This window comes from Manis javanica, chromosome 4 (assembly GCF_040802235.1).
Source record: "Manis javanica isolate MJ-LG chromosome 4, MJ_LKY, whole genome shotgun sequence".
NCBI lineage: Eukaryota > Metazoa > Chordata > Mammalia > Pholidota > Manidae > Manis > Manis javanica.
In genome coordinates this window covers 101,915,231-101,935,712 of record NC_133159.1, presented here as the reverse complement: position 1 = coordinate 101,935,712, position 20,482 = coordinate 101,915,231, and the positions used below count along the sequence as shown (strand labels likewise).

General features: G+C 40.3%; 1 protein-coding gene and 1 pseudogene across 7 annotated transcripts in view; both read right to left on the bottom strand.

Moving 5' to 3' along the window:
• The window catches only part of MAN1A2 (mannosidase alpha class 1A member 2), a 209,681-nt gene extending 206,638 nt beyond the window's left edge, over positions 1 to 3,043 (bottom strand). For 3 of the 7 annotated variants that reach the window (XR_012130300.1, XM_073234472.1, XM_073234474.1), the window contains exon 1: positions 1,386 to 3,043. Coding sequence is in view for 4 of the 7 variants with exons in the window: in XM_073234472.1 (XP_073090573.1) it covers positions 1,386 to 1,687 (302 nt within the window). In the remaining 3 variants the exon portion in view is untranslated. The remainder of the gene's footprint in view (positions 1 to 1,385) is intronic. The other 4 variants (XR_012130301.1, XR_012130302.1, XM_073234473.1 and 1 more) reach the window with 2 other exon arrangements.
• Positions 2,517 to 20,092, bottom strand: LOC108401915 (uncharacterized; annotated as a pseudogene).
• Between the last annotated feature and the right edge of the window lie 390 nt (positions 20,093 to 20,482).

The following is a 20,482-nucleotide window of genomic DNA, read 5'->3' as shown; positions in this document are numbered from 1 at the left end:
AGTCAAAACTTTTTATCAAATATTTATGATAGCTTATATAAATAGCATGGGAAATAAGGTTTTCAAGAACAGCAATATTTTCAGTGTTAATTTTTCAGTAACATAGTTCACAGATCACATCAGATTTTGCTTGAAGTCACAAAGAACAAAGGACAAAAACAGTTTCAAAAGGGTACAGAAGCTGAAAATGATGGCAAAATTTCGAAGTTAATTTAGTTACAGAAGAATGACATTAAACAATTTCAAAAGTAGCTAATCTATAAGGTTTGAACAAAAGTCAAAGAATCGGTAAGCAAATGGTAAATTAACTAGATTGAAAAAAGGAAAAACCTGCTCTCATTACAACAGTGCATTTTCCCAAGTATTTAACTTAGTCTCTTTGAACCTAAGATTTTTCAAAACCTCATGCTTGAATGTCAGTTGAAAACAGAATTCAAGCTTATGGGTTTTTTCACATACACAAAAATGATTTTAGGAAATAGAGAAATGATGGGAAAGATTAAACAAGTAAAAAAAAATTGTAGGTTTGAGAAAACTACAGTACTTTACCAAACTCTTCTTTTGATATAAATTACATGATTTACAGGCATTGTAACTAGAGCTCTCATTTCATCCTAATTTGGCTATACTCTATGAAGAGCTCACTTCAGATTTAATGATTTGAAAGAATGTGAACTCTTTAATCAACCAGATTCTAATAGTTAACACACTCCATTTCTCACTTAAAAATTAAAAATAACCAAATCTTATCTACAAGACTCACAAAGTGAAATGACTTAAGATTCAGTGTCTTTAACTTATACTGATTCCATATAGAATGCCAAAAACACATTTCCTGAAAATAAAAACAGGATTTTTTACATGTTAAGAAATTACAGGTTCTATTCTGTTCATGTCTGTCTTTCTAAAAAGCTAGGATTCACTACTAAGTTTTAACTACAAACCAGAGAATGACAGTCCTTTGGGAAAGAAGGAACCCATAGGAGCTGTCAGGAGTCAATGGATTATTTCACAGGGCGGTACACTCACTGAATGTAACACATTCTTAATAAATGAAGGCGCAGCATGTCACTATTTCTTCAGATTAAGTTTTCATATCTCCATTATTCCCAACTGTTCACATCAGACACATCTCTAAGCACAGATGTTTCTCCTACATAGAAGGAGCTGGACTTTAGATGGAGTTCTAGGAGCCCTTGCAGTCTATGGTCCTATTCAACCAGTTTTGATATAACAACACAACTCTTATATATCAGGGAATACATCTCTCACTCCAAGATGCTACTTCGTCCAGCGAAGAAAAAAAGGAAGTAAGAGAGATTTGGTGCAATGAACCATACGTTGGTCTAACCAATGTTAATATCAGAAATTCTGAGATAACAAACCTGTGTCTATGTTCATCAGGTCCATGGATCAGGAAGCCTCCAGGGTTTTTAGCCGCTCTGCTGGCATCTACATGAGGAATTAACACATCTTCCAAACCCAGATCAAAGCGTTTGTGTTTTGAAGAGTCTGGAAGGAAGAAGAATGCCCCAAAACACAGGGTGATGAAGGCACTTAGAATAAGGAGTAGGATAAACTTCTCAGAAAGTCTCAAGGTAGCCCTGTGATGTGGGAATGAAGGCGGCCCCAAATTCAGAGGTGGTATCCTTCGTCCAGACAGGGGCAGCAAGGCTGGGGTAGTCATCGTTTTCACTCTTGGACAAAATATTTTATGAAGTTCTCATCTTATATCGTATGTACAATGCATGGAACCGTCTTCAAAATCTTGGTAAAAACGGGGAAACTCAAAATTTCTCCTCTTGAAGGACTGTTGTGCTTTTTAATAGGGCACCTCTTTCACGCTCGTCCAATTACATTCAGAAACGTATGTGGCCCCGAAGCGATCACTAGTTTATGTCCTGTTATGTATTTCCTTTTCCATATGGCTTTCAGTACCTCATCGGATACTTACAAGTCTCCTTTTCATCCCTAAGGATAGATCAATCAAGCAACACTGCGGAAGGCATGCAAGGTGGGTTCTTTCATTCCTACACCCCAGAGATGCTCCAACGTGGCCTCCTACCCCAAAATGGAGCCAGGCCAATTCGAGTTGCAGAAGATTCACTTAACAACCTCTGATGCTTCGACTCCAGAATCTTTAAACCTCAGTAGTGGAAAAATAGGGGTGTCCTCCTAAGTCGGAGGTGTCCCACCTCTCCAGGAAGCCAAAGCAGCGGCGCCGGGCGAAGTAGCAAGAGGAAGGTCTCGGACGCTCGCGCCTCCCGACGCTGCCGCTCAAATCCGGACGCCGGGGGGAGCTCCGACGCTGCCACTGGACGGCCGGGACGGAGAGCTTTTGCGACCAGAAGACTTGAGCCCTCCAGCCACCGCCGCCGTGGCTACCGCACGGGTCTGTCAACGAGCGGAACTTCCTACTCGGCGGCCACTGAGAAGCCCCGGCGTGTGCGGGGGGAGGGGAGGCGCGGCGGCCGCCCCCGCCCGGCTGCTCCTCCTCCTCTCCGCGGCCGGTTAAGTTAACCCCGGCGCCTGCTCCCCGAGCGAGGCCGCCGCTGACCCCGCCGCTCCCGGCCGCGGTGACCGAGCCCCCGCGGCCCCGCGGCGTGGGATGAAGCCGAGCCGCGGCCTCTCGGCCCAACAGCCCCAGGCGGGCGCCTGCTCATTCCTCGCTCAGCCCTGGGGAGGCGGCGGCCCCGGGCGCGCGGGAGCAGCCGAGCCTCGGGCGGGCAGAGGTCGGCTCTGTCCTTCCTGCCCCGCCGCCGGCCGCCGTGGGGGCCTCCTCCGCGCAGCCTCCGGTCGCTCGCAATTGCTCGCTCTGGCGGCGGCGGCCGCTGCACGAGAGGCAGCGCGTCCACGCGGAGCAGTGCTGCGGCCCGGTCCTCGTCCTCGCCCCCCTTGGCCGGGAGAGCTCAGGAAGGCAGGAGGCAGACCCCCGGTAGCAACACGTCTGAGAGGGACCCGAGGGGCGGGGGCGCGGGCTGGCCTCCGGGCCCCGACTCACGAGTGGGCGTCCCCGGGCGCCGGGTGTGAGGTGCGCGCGCACGCTCTCGGCCCCGCCCCGCCCCGCCCCGCCCGGCCCGGCCCGGCCCGCGCTCCTCCCTCGCGCCGCTGCGGGCTCCGGCGCCCGCTCGCCAACCGCGCGCCCCCCGGAAGCGTCCTCCCAGCCGCTGCCTGGGCGCGCGGTGGAGGAAGGTGGCCGTTCTGCGCTTCGCTGATAACTTCACCCGTGCCAGGCGCTTGCCATCGCCAGTTGGTGGGATTGACCCGGTGTTTGGGAGAGAGGAGGGCTCGGTCCGCGAATGTTTCACTGCAGTTAAGGGTTGTTGGAATTCAACGGGTTTTGACAGTCAAAGCTAACGTAATCTTGCTCTGTGGAAGTCCTGTCTTCAGTTATAGAGCACTGGTACTTAAGACTCAAAGACAGAATCTCAGACTTCTTCCATGCTGCCCTTGTGCACGTTGTTGGGCCCCAACCATGTGGCAGACTCTGTGTTAAAATGGCGACTCTGCCCTTTCAATAGGTTCCCTAGCCGAGGAATCTGTGACATCAGCTTGTGTGACCACAGTCTCCTCATGGTTCAGTTTGTGGAAGACGTTCGCCCATCATCCGCACAGTCCTCACCAGCCACCCTCCAATAGAAGAGTAAGTGTGAATGTGGAAATGCTAAAACACAAAAAGACAACAACAGTTTAAATTAAGGCTTAAAAGTAATGAGTCTATTCTGTTATCCCTAATATTGAAAAGAACCGTCTTGTGATTGTGTGAAAAAAATTATTGGTATATATATATATATATATATATATATGTTCTCGCTTCCAATTTACTTTAGATGGTTTTTAATTCTAATAAGTTCTCATTCCACCTACACATCCTTATAACTGGGAATTGTAGAGGAGGCCCTTAAATGGCAGAGGAAGAAAACCTAAAAATCAAGCAAAAAAATCCGCGTGTTTATTGTCACAATTCAAAGTACATTCCAGTCTGTCCTATTTCCAGAAACTCTGCATATCTACCTACCATATGAACAAAAGAAGTCATTGTCTTCACCAAATAAAACAGGTAAAAATGTTGAGGACCACCTCACACAATTTCACCCAGTCAGGCTGACAATGAACAGTGCCCGACCCAAAGTGAGATTTGTGTTGGACGCTTGTTAAGAGTGAATGTAAGAAGATCCCTGCCTTCCCAGTGTGTCTTCATAAAATGTGCCGATTTTATGAATAAGGTTACAATGCTGAGCCTCTCTGTAAGCCAAAGGAAAAGAAACACTTTGTTGAGGTCATTATTTTCCATGAAAAGATAGGGGGAAATAAATACTGAATGAAATAGCAAGTTATGTAAATCTTGAAAAGTAAACATTATCTAGGTTGACACTAAAATTGCTAACCATGAAGATATCAATCACATGAAACCTGCCATAACCTAGTTGACAAGTGCGACTTAAGCAGGCTCAACCTCATAGCTGGTGGACATGGGTTATATATGCCTCTCCCTCTTTCTTGCCCTTGCGTGTTTTGCAAAATTCATTCCTCATTCAGGAGAGTAAAAACATCATTATTTAAATGAGGGGTTATGGCAGATATCCAAATGTAGTCTGCAATTCTGAGGCCCTTGATGATGCTATGATTTATTTCATTTTTATCCTATACCAGCATCAAAAGTATTCTGTGTGTGTGTGTGTGTGTGTGTGTGTGTGTGTGTTCTCTTCTACAGTTCCTCTCAAATGAGTTTTAACTGAATCAGTACTGTTTTGTTGGTTTTTTTAAAGCAAGTTGCAAATTTACTCATAGATTATAAGTATATAAAATATGCATGTAAAAGATTAAAAAGGAATATTTGAAAAAGCTGTTGTATTAAGTTGTTAGTATTAAATATGATTTGTACCCATGTGATCTCTTTGCATTAATTTTATAATTAAATAATGATAAATTGGTACTTGAGAAAGTTCAGGTCAGATTTCAAATAGAAGGACTCAGTTGTATCAAGGTAAACACACACCAGAGGGCAACCAACAGAAAGCAGACAGTACATGAAATAAATACATGTATATGCAACAGACAAGGACCTCATTCTAGGGAGTGTAAAGAGTATTTCATTTTCAAAGAGTAAAAAATATTCAGGATGGATTAAAGATGGCGACATGAGAGGTGAGACAGAGGCTTCTTCCTAAAACCGCATGTAATACAAAAATATAATTAATAAAACTAACCCTGAGCGAGCAACAGGAAAGAGGACTGTGCCAGACTGCATACACCTGGAGAATAGAACAGACCTCACGGAATAGGGTAACGTACCAAAGCCATGGCCCAGCAGGACCCAAGCCATTCCCCCACCCCAGCTCACCAACGGGAGGAAGAGAAACTGAGCGGGGAGGGAGTGGAGGCCTGGGACTGCTGAACACCTAACTCTGGAGATGTGCTCTGGGAGCACAAACCTACATTTCATGGTGCTTTCATGATACTCTCGTGATTACTGGGTTGGAAAGCTAAGACAGGCAGAATTCCTGGAGAGACTGAGATTCCAGCCGCTTGTGGAAAGCAGGAATCCATATCCGGCTTCTCTGGGACAAAAGCCTATACCTGTGTGCTCAGCCCACTGGTTCAGGCACTGGAAACAGGCGGCCGGGAAGCAGGAAACAGCTCTTTCCTTCCCCCAGGCACCAATCCCACTCCTGAACAACCCCCAACATTGCTTCAGGGGCTGAGCAGCTTCAGAGAGCAGAGCTTCTGGACACTAGAGGGCACCATATACAAATATGAAACTCCAAAGGAACCTGGTGCAGAGTAAAACTATTAACACAACTGCTAAGAAAGATTTAAATGACATGGACCTCATGACTCTTCCTGAAAGGGAGTTCAAAATAAAAATCATTAACATGCTCATGGAGGTACAGAAAGATATCAAGAACTCAGGAATGAATTCTGGCCAGAGGTCTAGTCATTGAAGAGCACAATGGAGGGTATTAAAAGCAGATTGGATACAGTGGAAGAGACAATAAATGAAACAGAAACTAGAGAAGAGGAACACAAAGAAGCTGAGGCACAGAGAGAAAAAAGGATCTCCAAGAATGAAAGAATAGAGAGAAACTGTGTGACCAACCAAATGGAACAATATTCACATTATAGGGATACTAGAAGAAGAAGAGAGAGAGAAAGAGATAGAAAATGTCTTTGAGGAGGTAATTGCTGAAAATTTCCCCAATCTGGGGAAGGATATAGTCTCTCAGGCCATGGAGATCCACAGATCCCAACACAAGAGACCCAAGGAAGACAACACCAAGACATATAGTAATAAAAATAGCAAAGATCAAGGATAAGGACAGACTATTAAAAGCAGCCAGAGAGAGAAATAAGATCACATACAAAGGGAAGCCCATCAGGCTAACATCAGACTTCTCAGAAGAAACCTTACAGGCCAGAAGGGAGTGGCATGATGTATTTAAGGCAATGAAGCAGAAGGGCCTCAAATAAAGACTACTTTATGCGGCAAGATTATCATTTAAACTTGAGGGAGGGATTAAACAATTTCCAGATAAGCAAAAGCTGAGAGAATTTACCTACCACAAACCTTCTTTACAGTGTATTCTGGAGGGACTGCTATTGATGGAAGTGTTCCTAAGGTTTAATAGCTGTCACCAGAAGTAATAAAATCACACAGTAAAGAAAGTAGAACAGCTAATTACTAAGCAAATGAAAAATTAACTATCCCCAAAGTCAATCAAGGGATAGACAAGCAGTACAGAATATGATACCTAATATGTAAAGAACGGAGGAGGAAGAAAAAGGAGGAGAAAAAGAAACAACCTTTAGATTGTGTTTGTAATAGTATATTGCGTGAGTTAAGTTAGACTCTTAAATAGTAAGGAAATTAACCTTGAACCACGAATCTAAAGTCTGCGATGGCAATAAGTACATACCTATCAATAATAACCCAAATGTAAATGGACTGAATGCACCAATAAAAAGACATAGAGTCACTGAATGGATAAAAAACAAGACCCATCAATATGGTGCCCACAAGAGACTCACTTTAAACCCAAAGACATACACAGACTGTAAGTGAAGGGATGGAAAAAGATATTTCATGCAACTAATAGAGAGAAAAAAGCAGGAGTTGCAGTACTTGTATCAGACAAAATAGACTTCAAAACAAAGAAAGCCACAAGAGACAAAGAAAGACATAACATAATGATAAAGGGGCGAATCCAACAAGAAGATACAACAATTATAAATATCTATGCTCCTAGCACAGGAGCACCTACATATGTGAAACAAATAGTAATTGAATTAAAAGGGGAAATAGAATGCAATGCATTAATTCTAGGAGACTTCAACACTCCACTCACTCTGAAGGACAGATCAACCAGACAGAAAATAATTAAGGACACAGAGGCACTGAACAACACATTAGAACAGATGGACCTAACAGACATCTACAGAACTCTACACACAAAAGCAGCAGAATACACATTCTTTTCAAGTGCACGTGGAACATTTTCAAGAATAGATCATATACTAGGCCAAAAAAGGGCCTCAGAAAATTCAAAAAGATTGAAATTGTACCAACCAGTTTATCAGACCACAAAGGTATGAAACTAGAAATAAATTACGCAAAGAAAATGAAAAAGCCCACAAAGACATAGAGGCTTTGCAACATGCTCCAAAGAATCAATGACCAAATAAATACAGAGATCAAGAAATATATGGAGACAAATGACAACACTAATTCAACACCACAAAATCTGTGGGACACAGCCAAGGCCGTGCTAAGAGGAAAGTATTTTGCAATACAGGCCTACCTCAGGCAAGAAGAAAAATCCCATATAAGCAGTCTAAACTCACAATTAATGAAACTAGAAAAAGAAGAACAAATGAGGCCCAAAGTTAGTAGAAGGAGGGACATAATAAAGATTAGAGCAGAAATAAATAAAATTGAGAAGAATAAAACAATAGAAAGAATCAATGAAAGCAGGAGCTGGTTCTTCAAGAAAATAAACAAAATAGATAAACCCCTAGCCAGACTTATCAAGAAAAAAAGAGTCCACACACATAAACAGAATCAGAAATGAGAAAGGAAAAATCACTATGGACACCACAGAATACAAAGAATTATTAGAGAATACAATGAAAAATTATATGCCAACAAACTGGATAACCTAGAAGAAAAGGACAACTTTCTAGAAAAACACAACCTTCCACGGCTGACCAAGGAAGAAACAGAAAATCTGAACAGACCAATTACCAGCAATGAAATTGAACTGGAAATCAAAAAACTACCTAAGTACAAAACCCCTGGTCAGATGGTTTCAATGCTGAATTTTATCAGACATTTAGGGAAGACGTAATACCCATTCTCCTTAAAATTTTCCAAAAAATAGAAGAGGAGGGAATACTCCCAAACTCATTCTATGAAGCCAGCATCACTCTAATACTAAAACCAGGTGAAGAACCCCTCCACACACAAAAATGAACCACAGACCAATATCCCTGATGAAGATAGACGCAAAAATACTCAACAAAATATTATCAAACTGAATTCAAAAATACATCAAGAGGATCATACACCATGATCAAATGGGATTCATCCCAGGGATGCAAGGATGGCACAACATTCGAAAATCCATCAACATCATCCACCACATCAACAAAAGAAAGACAAAAACCACATGATCATCTCCGTAGATGCTGAAAAAGCATTTGACAAAATTCAACATCCATTCATGATAAAAACTCTCAACAAAATGGGTATAGAAGGCAAGTACCTCAACATAATAAAGGCCATATCTGACAAACCCATAGCCAACATCATACTTAACAGCGAGAAGCTGAAAGCTTTTCCTTTAAGATCAGGAACAAGACAAGGATGCCCACTCTCCCCACTTCTATTCAACATAGTGCTGGAGGTCCTAGCCAGGGGTATCAGACAACACAAAGAAATAAAAGGCATCCAGATCGGCAAGGAAGAAACTAAAATGTCCCTGTTTGCAGATGACATGATATTGGACATAAAAGACCCTAAGGAATCCACTCCAAAACTACTAGATCTAATATCTGAATTCAGCAAAGTTGCCAGATATAAAATTAATACACAGAAATATGTGGCATTCCTATACACTAACAATGAACTAGCAGAGAGAGAAATCAGGAAAATAATTCCATTCACAATTGCATCAAAAAGAATAAAATACCTAGGAATAAACCTAACCAAGGAAGTGAAAGACCTATACCCTGAAAACTACAAGACACTCATGAGAGAAATTAAAGAAGATACCAGTAAATGGAAATACATCCTGTGCTCATGGATAGGAAGAATTAATATTATCAAAATGGCCATCCTGCCTAAAGCAATCTATAGATTCAATGCGATTCCTATCAAAATACCAAAAGCATTCTTCAATGAACTAGAGAAAATCATTCTAAAATTCATATGGAACCACAAAAGACCCCAAATAGCCAAAGCAATTCTGAGAAGGAAGAATAAAGCTGAGGGCATTATACTCCCCAACTTCAAGTGCTACTGCAAAACCACAGTAATCAAGACAATTTAGTACTGCCACAAGAACAGACCCATAGACCAATGAAACAGAGCAGAGTGCCCAGATATAAACCCAAGCATATATGGTCAATTAATATACGATAAAGGAGCCATGGATATACAATGGGGAAATGACAGCCTCTTCAACAGCTGGTGTTGGCAAAACTGGACAGCTACATGTAAGAGAATGAAACTGGATTATTGTTTAACCCCATACACAAAAGTAAGCTCAAAATGGATCAAAGACTTGAATGTAAGTCATGAAACCATAAAACTCTTAGAAGACAACATAGGCAAACATTTCCTAAGTATAAGCATGAGCAGCTTCTTCCTGAACGCATCTCCTCGAGCACGGAAAACAAAAGCAAAAATGAATTCATGGGACTACATCAAACTGAAAAGTTTCTATACATCAAAGGACACCATCAACAGAACAAAAAGGCATCCTACAGTATGGGAGAATATGTTTGTAAATGACATATCTGACAAGGGGTTAACATTCAAAATAAATGAAGAACTTACACACTTCAACACCCAAAAAGCAAATAACCTGATTAAAAAATGGGCAGAAGATATAAAGAGACAGTTCTTCAAAGAAGAAATTCATATGGCCAACAGACACATGAAAAGATCTTCCACATCACTAATCATCAGGGAAATGCAAATTAAAACCACAATGAGATATCACCTCACACCAGTAAGGATGGTCAGCATCGAAAAGACTAAGAACAACAAATGCTGGCGAGGATGTGGAGAAAGGGGAACCCTCCTACACTGCTGGTGGGAATGTAAGCTAGTTCAACCATAGTGGAAAGCAATATGATTCCTCAAAAAACTAAAAATAGAAATACCATTTGACCCAGGAATCCCACTCTTTGGAATTTACCCAAAGAATACAACTTCTCAGATTCAAAAAGACATATGCACCCCTATGTTTATTGCAGCACTTTTTACAATAGCCAAGAAATGGAAGCAACCTAAACGTCCATTATAGATGAATGGTTAAAGAAGATGTGGTACATATACACAGTGGAGTACTATTCGGCTATGTGAGAGAAACAAATCCTATCATTTGCAACAACATGGATTGAGCTGGAGGACATTATACTTAGTGAAATAAGCCAGGCGGAGAAAGACAAATGTCAAATGATTTCCCTCATTTGTGGAGTATAACAATGAAGCAAAACTGAAGGAACAAAATAGCAGCAGACTCAGAGACTCCAAGAATGAACTAGTGGTTACCAGAGGAGAGGGGTGTGGGAGGATGGGTGGGGAGGAAGGGAGAAGGGGACTGAGGGGTATTGTGTTTGGTACACATGGTGTGGGGGATCACAGGGAGAACAGTGTTGCACAGAGAAGGCACATAGTGGATCTGTGGCATCTTGCTGCACTGATGGACAGTGACTCTATTGGGGTATGGGTGGGGACTTGATAGTAAGGGTAAATGTAGTAACCACATTGTTTTCTCCTGTGAAACCTTCATAAGAATATATATCAATCATACCTTAATAAAAAAAATTTTTTTAAAAGAGTAGTTATGCTTTGATTAAAGATAGACAAGATTCCAAAGAAGTATATAAAGAGGTGGTTTTCCTTTTACAAATCCATATAAATTAATATTTTAGGAAATTAGAATTATTAAATATCTAATGAAACAAAATTTACCCCTGCACCTACATATTTGGTTTATAGGACCATTACTGAGGTCCACTTATGTATTCCCATCTAAAAGTTATTTGTATTTTTACAATCATATGTTAACTTTCCCATTCCTGGAACAATTTTAACACCTACGCACACACATACTATCTAGCTCTGTTTTAAGTGAAACTGATATCATATGCTAGGCAAAAAATTCTGCAGCTGGTATGCAAAAAGAGGAGTTTGTTCTACTTATATAACCTGTTCCTTCTTAGTTTCAACTGTTTCCCAAAGTGTCCAAGGGAGATATTAGAGGAGAATTACCAGACATGACCACAAAGTGTGTAGAGAAATAACCAGGCTTTGGTTCTGCTCTTTCTGCTCTGGTATTCTTCTACAAAGTGCCTTTCCTCAGAGGTCAGGCATAAGCTGAAGTTCAATGTTATGAAGCTCTCTAGTGATCTCTATGACAGTTAGCAAAGCCAAAAAAGCTACAGCTGTCTCTCTGGGTCAAAGTATTTGAGGCTCATTTGCTTATAAAAAATACATCTGTTGAAGGACTACTGTGTGACATACCCTCTCCTAGGTGCTAGAGATCTGGAGAAGTCAGAATTCCCATCTCAATGATCTTGCAGTCTGGTGTGGAGAGATAGATAAGCACTAACAATTAGAAGAAGAGGGAGAATGTTGTTAGAATAAAGCCCCAGGTGCTCATGAGAACACTGCAGGGGCACCAGAGGGAGGGAAGGGAGATAGGGAGTGTGTGGGGGAAGGTTCCTGGATCTAGTGCCACCTGAGCTGAACCTTTAATTAACCAGGTGAAGAGAAGGGTGGTGTTCTAACCTAGGGAGCAAAATATGTACAGAACTCATTGCAGCTTTTTCCTTCACTTATTCGGAACCCTTCCCCTCTTTACTCTTCCAATAAATAGCCTGCCTGACCCTGACTCCTCAGCACTCAAACCAGAAAAGTTAAATTTTCAAATTTTAGGAAAATGTATGACTATGTAAACTCTCCCCGGTGGCAAAGACAGGGTCAAGCAAGGAGTAACCCAGAAATTGAAGCTTCATTTACCTCATCCTAAATCTACTGCTCTGAATCCACCCATATCTAAGGCTAGTTCATCCTTTGAACTTCAGTTGCACAGATCTATAAATTCCTTTTTCAGTTAAAATGAGTTTCTATGGCTGACAGTGTAAAGAGTCTTGACTAATATACAGTGTGTCCTGGCATGGAGGTGTTGTGGCTGCCAGTAATATGTGAAGCATCAGTAGTCTTACACGTGTAAAGGATCAGGGACCAGAAGGAACCTCCTCTTTTAAGTAGCCAACTGGCTTGGGCCAGGAGCAAAAGTGAAGGAGAACCAAGAGAGAGCACTGTTTTCTTAGGCAGCCATGGGGAAAGAACCTAAAATGGAAAGGACTTGACGGAAGTGACAGCAGAAGTATATCACACCTAGCAGCCCCTGCAGAAACCTTCAAATTGGATGCTCACATCCACCTCCGTAAAGAGCAATCTGATGCCAAGGGAGGTTAAGTATTCTTTATAAATCTTCGTATTAAAAGTTGTTTTTAATACATTCAAGGTGTATTTAATACATTCAAGGTGGTTAGCTTGGGATATGTTTCATTGATGTATATATTCATTCATTAAATATTATTGAGTACCCACTCGCTACTGGTACTGTGCTGTGTTCTAGATAAGCAAAGATGAGTAAAATATGAAGGGCAATTACAAATGATGAAAAGAATATAGCCTCTTTAACTGGAGAATCCTGGGCCTAATCCTGCCTCTGCCATTTACCTGTGTGATATTGGAAACATTGAAAACCTTTATACTTGGTTTCTTCATCTACAAAATTTAAATCAAAATACATACCTCACAGGGTTGTTATGAGGATTAGATGAGATAATGAAGTCATAGGGTTTCCCTTATAGTTGCAGTGCATAAATACTAACTTTTGCTCTTACTATAGGCAACAGGATGAGTAGGAATTGGCAGATGAACAAGGTGGGGCGAACCTGTGAAAAGGCTTGGGGAGACATGGCATGTGTTAGGAGACCCTCTTTTTCCTTGGCCCCATTTTTACTTGGTCGGGGGTAGAGGGTGTTTCATTAGAACGTAACTTTTGGCTTCTTACACCACTATCCTTCACACTCAGGTGTGAGTTACTTGATTGGGTAGTACATTAAATTCATTGGCTCATTGCTCTTGACTGGATGGAGCTAATCTTTTAAAAGGCCTCAATTACAGAAGATGATTCTCCTCTGCCCTTCCTACCCCAGACCAATGCAGACAATGATCTCACTTAAATGTTTCTACTGAGCAGAATCAACCTCCTTTGATGGACTGGTCTGAGGTGAAATTCTGTTGGGGTTGGGAGTTGGCAGAGAGTGTTAGCAAGCCCTTTTGGGTTACAAATCTAGAAACTTGTTCTTTATTAGCTTATCTGTAATAAAGCTGACATTTAAAAAATCTCCACTTGCTTACCCTCTATGTCTTATTTCATCCAAACTCAGTGGAGGGGTGGGAGGTGGGGCATGCAACTTATTGATACTCTGTAATTAATTATGGCTAGAACATAAATTGTAGAGGGAGGGATGGTAGAGATAAATCCAGAGAGGTAAACACAGAAAGATATTTGCACAAGCTGAAACAGTAAGGTCATGCCTTGATTCACTCCTGTTACTCCACACAAATAGTAATGATAGTTAAAATATAAAAAGAGAAAACCAGAAAGACATAACCAAACTCAAAACAAAATAACCCTTTTCCTAGATCAGAAAGGGTACCAAAACAGAAAGCACTTAACAAAAGCCGCAAAGCCACTGGGGTCACAGATCCAAAAGCCAAGGTTTTGTTTACTATAAGGTTACAAGAATCAAAGATGCTCCACACAAAGTAGAAGACAGGGTCCAGGTTAGTTCTTGAACTCAGAAGCTTGTGAAAGCAGGCTGAAACTAAACTGCTATGAACCCACTGCCTAGGGAAGTATAAGATCAAAGAGACAACCTTGGAATTAGGAACCAAGCCAAGCAATGACCAAGTGACTGGGTCTTTGATATCCCCAACATCACTGTTGGGCAGAAGCATCAAAATGCCAACATTAAGCCTGATTCTACAATGGACGTGCATCCAGGAAGGCAGGTAGAGGCAGCAATCACTGAACATGGAGGGGTGAGCATAGAGTGGGCAAGAGGGGAAAAAAATCACTAAACTAAAGCAAAATAGAAGAAAGTAATTAAAAACTTCCCACTCAAAAGGAGCCTGACCACCAAGTTCCAAACACTACAGATATCTAATACTAAGAAAGATGGATAACAAAATAAACACTCAGAACATGAATTTACTCCAAATAAAATTAACTCTATGGAACTGACAAAGATTTTTTAAATTAATATTTTTGCATTCTCACAGTGATAAATGAAGGCATGGTGAACAAGAAATTAGGGAACAGATACAAGCTGAACAAAGAATGGATAAATATGAAAAAGAACTAATAGAAATCTTGAAAATAAAATATGGTCATTGAAGTGAAAGTCAATAGATGAGATTAGCTCTGGAGTCAACCAAAATTGGAGGAAGAAGTAATTAATTAAAGGGATGTACTAAAGAATTCATCCAGAACACACTGTAGGAAAATAAAGAGATTTAAAACTATGGGGGGGAAAAGTTAACGTTCATGGGGTTCTATTGAGTGACTCTAACATATGTCTAATAGGAATTCCAGAAAGAAAAACTGAAAACTGAAGGGAAGAGTGCAGAAGCTATACTTAAAAAAAGAGAGAAAGAAAAAAAGAAATGACTGATGGTTTTGCAATCAACATTGGAACACATGAGCACTGAACAAGATAAATAAAAGTACAGAACACTTCTGTCACATTATAGTGAAACTACAGAGCAATAAGGAAAAAAATAAAAATGATAAAATCTCAAGTTACCAAAAGGAAAACTTTGATTATCTACGAAAGGACTTTAACTAGAGTTCTCATAAGCAACAAAAGAAACAAGGAACAAATAGAAACAATTGAATATCTAAGAAGTAATAAATGGAAGACTATCAACCAAATTAACTCATGAGTGTGATTTCCAGATAAGCTATCATTTAAGGGAGAAGGCAAAACAAAGACATTTTCAATCAGAAAAGAATAAGAGAGTTTACAACCCACCAACCTACACCACAGGAACTGAGGATTATACTTCCCCCAATTAGAAAAATAAGCCTAGAGGGTAAGTATAGAATACAGAGATACTGATGAGGGAACACATTGATAAAATGTGATGATAGAATTAAAAATAACTATTTTAGGGTTAAAAAAAAGATGGAAGGAAATGTACAATGGGTATTTAAAGCATGCTAAGGCCATCATGTTTAGGAGAGGTGTAGAAATAATGACTGCATATTTTGTCTATAAGATATTTTGTGTTTAAAAAAAAACTGATCAAGTGCTTCTAAACCTTCAGAGAAAAAAAGTATAGCCAAGGGTTGGGAAGATTTGAATAGAAAACCGATTGTTCAATAAAAGGATAGAAGGCAAAAAAAAAGTGTAAAAAAAAGCAGCACACACAAAATAGAATTAAGTCCAAATGTATCAGCAAGCACAATAATGAAACAGATTTAAATTACTTATTAAAAGACAGATTATCAGATTGGTTTAAAATAATATTCAGGTATACAATGCTACCAAAAGACATAAAACTAAACCTCATAAATACTGGACATAAAGAGAAAAAAAAAAAGACTATCAAAATATCAAAAAGAAAGCTGGTTAGGCATTATTAGTATGAGACAAAAAAAATCTTTTCAAAGCAAATGTATTAATGAAAATAAAGAGAGGGACACTATCAAGTTGAATGTACCTGATAACATAGCTTGCAGTTACAGAAGGCCAAGCCACCAGAATTACAAAGAAAAATGGACAAGCCCACTATCTGAGTGGGAGATTTTAACAATCTATCAAACACAGCTGTTCAAGCCAACAACAAAACAGGTAATAGAGATTGAATTGTGAAGGGCCTCTTGAGGAGGCCACATTAAGGACTTCAGTTTTATTTTGAGAGCAACAGGAAGCCATTAAAGGGTTTTAAGCAGAGAAATGATTAGATCAGATGTGCATTTTTTTTTTTTGAGAAGGATCACTCTGGCTTTAAAATGGAGAATGGACTTCAGGGTGGCCAGACTACATAAAGGCCTAGAGACCAATTAGAAAACTCTTCCTACCCTCTAGCCAAGAGATATTAATGGCCTGAACTATAATAGTGTTACTGGTGAAGAGCAGGTATTTCAAAAGGTATTCAGATAGCATAGTTGATTGGATGGCAGGTGAGAAATCAAAGTTAGGATTCTTTTATCTACCCTAGAAAATGTGATGAATGGCAATGTGGAAGAAGAACAGGGGGTTTGGGGAGGGAAGGGGAAGAGAAGATACTGTTTCCATTTCTGATTCCACTTAATTCTCAGCCCCTCATTTTTGACATTCAAACTGGTTCATTAAAATTTAATTATATTCAATAAACAAGGAGTATGTAAATAAATTTTAAAAATGTCTATCAAAAAATGTTCAATTTTGAATAGTTTGTGCTTATGGGATGTTTCAATAATCTGGGAAAAAATTGCACTTTAACAATACCAGAAAAATGTGTGTATGTGTGCTCTAAATAATCATTTTCCATATAATAATAATAGTCCTTTAAGATCACTTGTATTTCTACTGCAGATTTTCATACTGTTCTGTATATGATGGATTTTAAACCATGCCTGTATGCTTAACTCCTGAAATAATACAACAGTCATAATTTTCCTTAGTGCACAGCTGGTATTAAGAACAAGTAAATCCAACCTGTTGACCTGTGAATTCTTACAGTCATAGATTTCATGACACATAACTTCTTTCCTCTTCCTGGTTGTTATTAATTACCTTTATTTACAATATATATTGAGTTTACAATATATGTTGATTTTTCCAGGAACAATGATTTTGCATTGACTGAACTTGGGAAGGGTGTGCATATCATAAAATCAAACAAACTAAGGTTACTTGTAAATGCTGTAAATAAGGAGCTATAATCCCCACAGAACTTTATTTAGTAGCTTCGGACATGAAAAATGTTTAAAGGACTTAACAGATTCCCAATTACAAATTTTAAGGTTTTGTATATATTTTACCGCCATTCCAAAATGCAAATGAGATTTAGTTATAAAGTTCCCAATGTGCTGTGCAATTTCAGCCTAATATTCTGAGTCATTGAGTAAAGTCTGAGCCTTATTCCAGAACAGAACTTTGGAAATTTCAAGGGAATCTGCTTGGAAGTCTGAAGACTGGAAGGAAGTTTCCTGGTCGTGAAAGACCCATAATAAGATGTGTGACTCTAGCATTGCCTCTTTTTTCTTTTTTTTTTCTCTTAGAAGTGTTTCTTTTTTTTTTTTAAGTGAGCAAAAAACCAACAGCAAAAGAGCAAAAGCAGACATACTTTATCAAATTAGCTGTGTCAGCAGGTTCCATTCATTTTTATTTGTAGTTCCCAATCAGATTTTTTTAAAAAGCTTTTCAATTTGCATACCATCAAGAGCAATAACAACCTGATCTAGTTTAGGAACATGAAAAGGAAGAGTTGGCCAAGTATTGTTCACTAAGACAGATCTTTTTAAGTAGGTGGAGTATTTCAAAAGACTCTCCCCTCACCCCCCCACTACTCCTTCTACTCCATCAGTGTCTACTATAGATCAGGAAAAAGCAGTTTCCAAAAAAACTGGAAGAAAAGTAACTGCAAAGTTAGCAGAGTGAACTTCCTACTGGAATGAAGAAGGCCCATGGGTAAAGGCAGGCAGCCCATCTCCTCCTCTGTTAGAGCAAACATGTTTGTCTAAGGCAGGGAATTCCTGCTGAGCGCATTGGAGCAAACTGGCTTTAAGGAAGAGAAAAAACTACACCAGAAGAAAAAGTTCTTATGGCATTTATTTCTTAGGACTGCTCAGAGCCTGCTATCTCTTCTACTATGTGGAAAGAAGTGAGGCCATCTTTCTGAAATAACATTGCGGAACTAATGTAACCCTTCGTCAAGCCCATGGAAGAGGGGCAGACTGCCGTTTCCCTTGATGGTGAAAACAGGGGCTGGTCTGAGGGTCCCATGCTGTGGCACTCCAGGGATCTCGTCCAGCCCAAAGCTGAGTAAGCATACCAGTTGAGGTTGTAGTATCTTTGTCTCTGGGCGGCAGTGATTAGTTGGGATTTTCTCAAACTTCTTCACAGTCTACTTAAAACGCTTCTAGAAATCTTCTGCATCCGTGGATGTTTTGTTGCCCTTGTCTAGCTTGGATTAATACTTAGTCTATAGGCACAGACCTGATCATCTACATTTGCCCTCTTACAGCACTAACTTATGCTTTCTATCTTTATCTTGCATCTACCTACCACTTCAGCATTTTATTTTAAAAAAATAAATAAATAAGGGAGAAATGTGGGATTCACATACAAATCAAGTATAAAAATCAAATTAATAATCATATCTGACTTGATTGTTTATAGTTCATGATGCGTGATCAAAACCGAAAGTTTCTGTGATATGACTGTCCTTGCACTGTTCACCATGTAAGAACTTGTTCGTTATGCTTCAGAAGATTGGAGACTGTTGAGAGTTAGGCTTGGGGTTGATTAATGATTGTGCATTGTGTCCCCTATACAGAATTTTATTGTTGTAAACAACCATTTGTTCAATAAATATGTGAGGTGCCCTCTCAAAAATAAAAATAAAAATAAATAAATGCTTCTAGAGGGTTTCTTCCAAAATGTTAATCATATCCCCAAAGGAAAACCAAACATACATCCTTTAAGTACTCTTCATCTTCCTAGAGAAATTTAGTTGCACTATTGACCTTTTCTCTAAAGGGGAGGGTGGGGGGAGACCTCTTCTTTTGCAGAGTGCAATATAAAGTCAAATAAGCCATAAACAGAAAACAAAGGTGAGGGATTTTTTTTTTGTTTGGTGGTTTGGTTTGGGAAGGGAATGTGGTGTGGAGGTTACTGTTGTGACATGTTACCTCTAAATATAAACCATATAACAGGAATGACGGTTTTTCCTGTTTTCCAAAAAAAGAGACAGTACTGCAGGGAGAAACCTCACCCAGGGGTGCCTGCCTGATGGTGCGAACATGTCCAGGCTCCTGTACAGGTAGCAGGCATTCTGTCAGAGAAGCTGGCAGTGGAAGGCCCTTCATCTGGCAAGTACTGGAGTGTCAGGCTACAGCACACAACAGATAAGAGAGTGTTTTTAAAGTTCCTGGGGCTGAACCAGAACAGTTTTTCACTCAGTTGCTGGTCTTTGGCCACTTTTTGTGGCATGGTACCATTTTTCCTTAATTCAAAGTGTCCAACAGCTCTGTGGAGGAGCTCAAAGCACAAGGTCCTCTTTCTCTGTTCCAAGTCCCCTAACTAGGAGAGCCACCAGGCAGGAGAAGGGTGTCTGGCCTTTTAGGTTGATGACTCTGACCTCTGCCCCATAACTAAGAAGGATGCTGGTCCTCTCAAGATTGCTTTTCAAGGCAGCCCAGCTGAGTGGGTTATCATTATAGTAATCCAGGGCACTGGCAGAGGTCCCCCTCTCTAGGAGGGTCCACACACACTCAGCCTTGCTCTTAAAGGCTTCCCAGTGCAGTGGGGTATCTTAGTTGCCATCCAGTGCACTGGGGTTTGCACCATACTCCAACAGGACCCCTACACAGGCTGCACCTTTCTCAGCGGCAAGGTGGTGAGCTGTTTGGTTATAACAGTCCAGGGCATCCACCTCAGCAACTTTTTCCAAGAGTAACTCCACACAGCCAGCATCTGACACTGCAGGGGCTTCAGTGAGCCAGTGGGTACAGTTCACCTCTGCTCCCCCTCTGATGAGGTCCTCTACTTGGGAAGGAACGAATGGCATCAATTCTCTAAAGAAAGTTTTGTTATGAATGTTCTGCATAATATACCACATACTGGAACTCACCAAGGCTTAGATATGTTCACATGTTCTGAACGAACTGTATGATTGAGCTGGGTCACAAAAGCACTAGTCCTGCCTCTTAAATGATGGCAAGGATGTGTTTTGAAAAGACAAAACCTTTTTAGTGTCTGATTTTTACAGCTCACACGTATTCCAGGGCTGATGTTGTATTAAGTTTGACATGTGGAGTCTGCTGTTTATTATGAGCTGTTATCGTACAATTCGGACCATATCACTTCTTCAGTAGCAGCCCTCTGCATTCAGGAACAGTGCAAGCAAATAATGAAGTGGACTCTTATCCTTCAGGGCCAGTTACAGTATCACTCAACC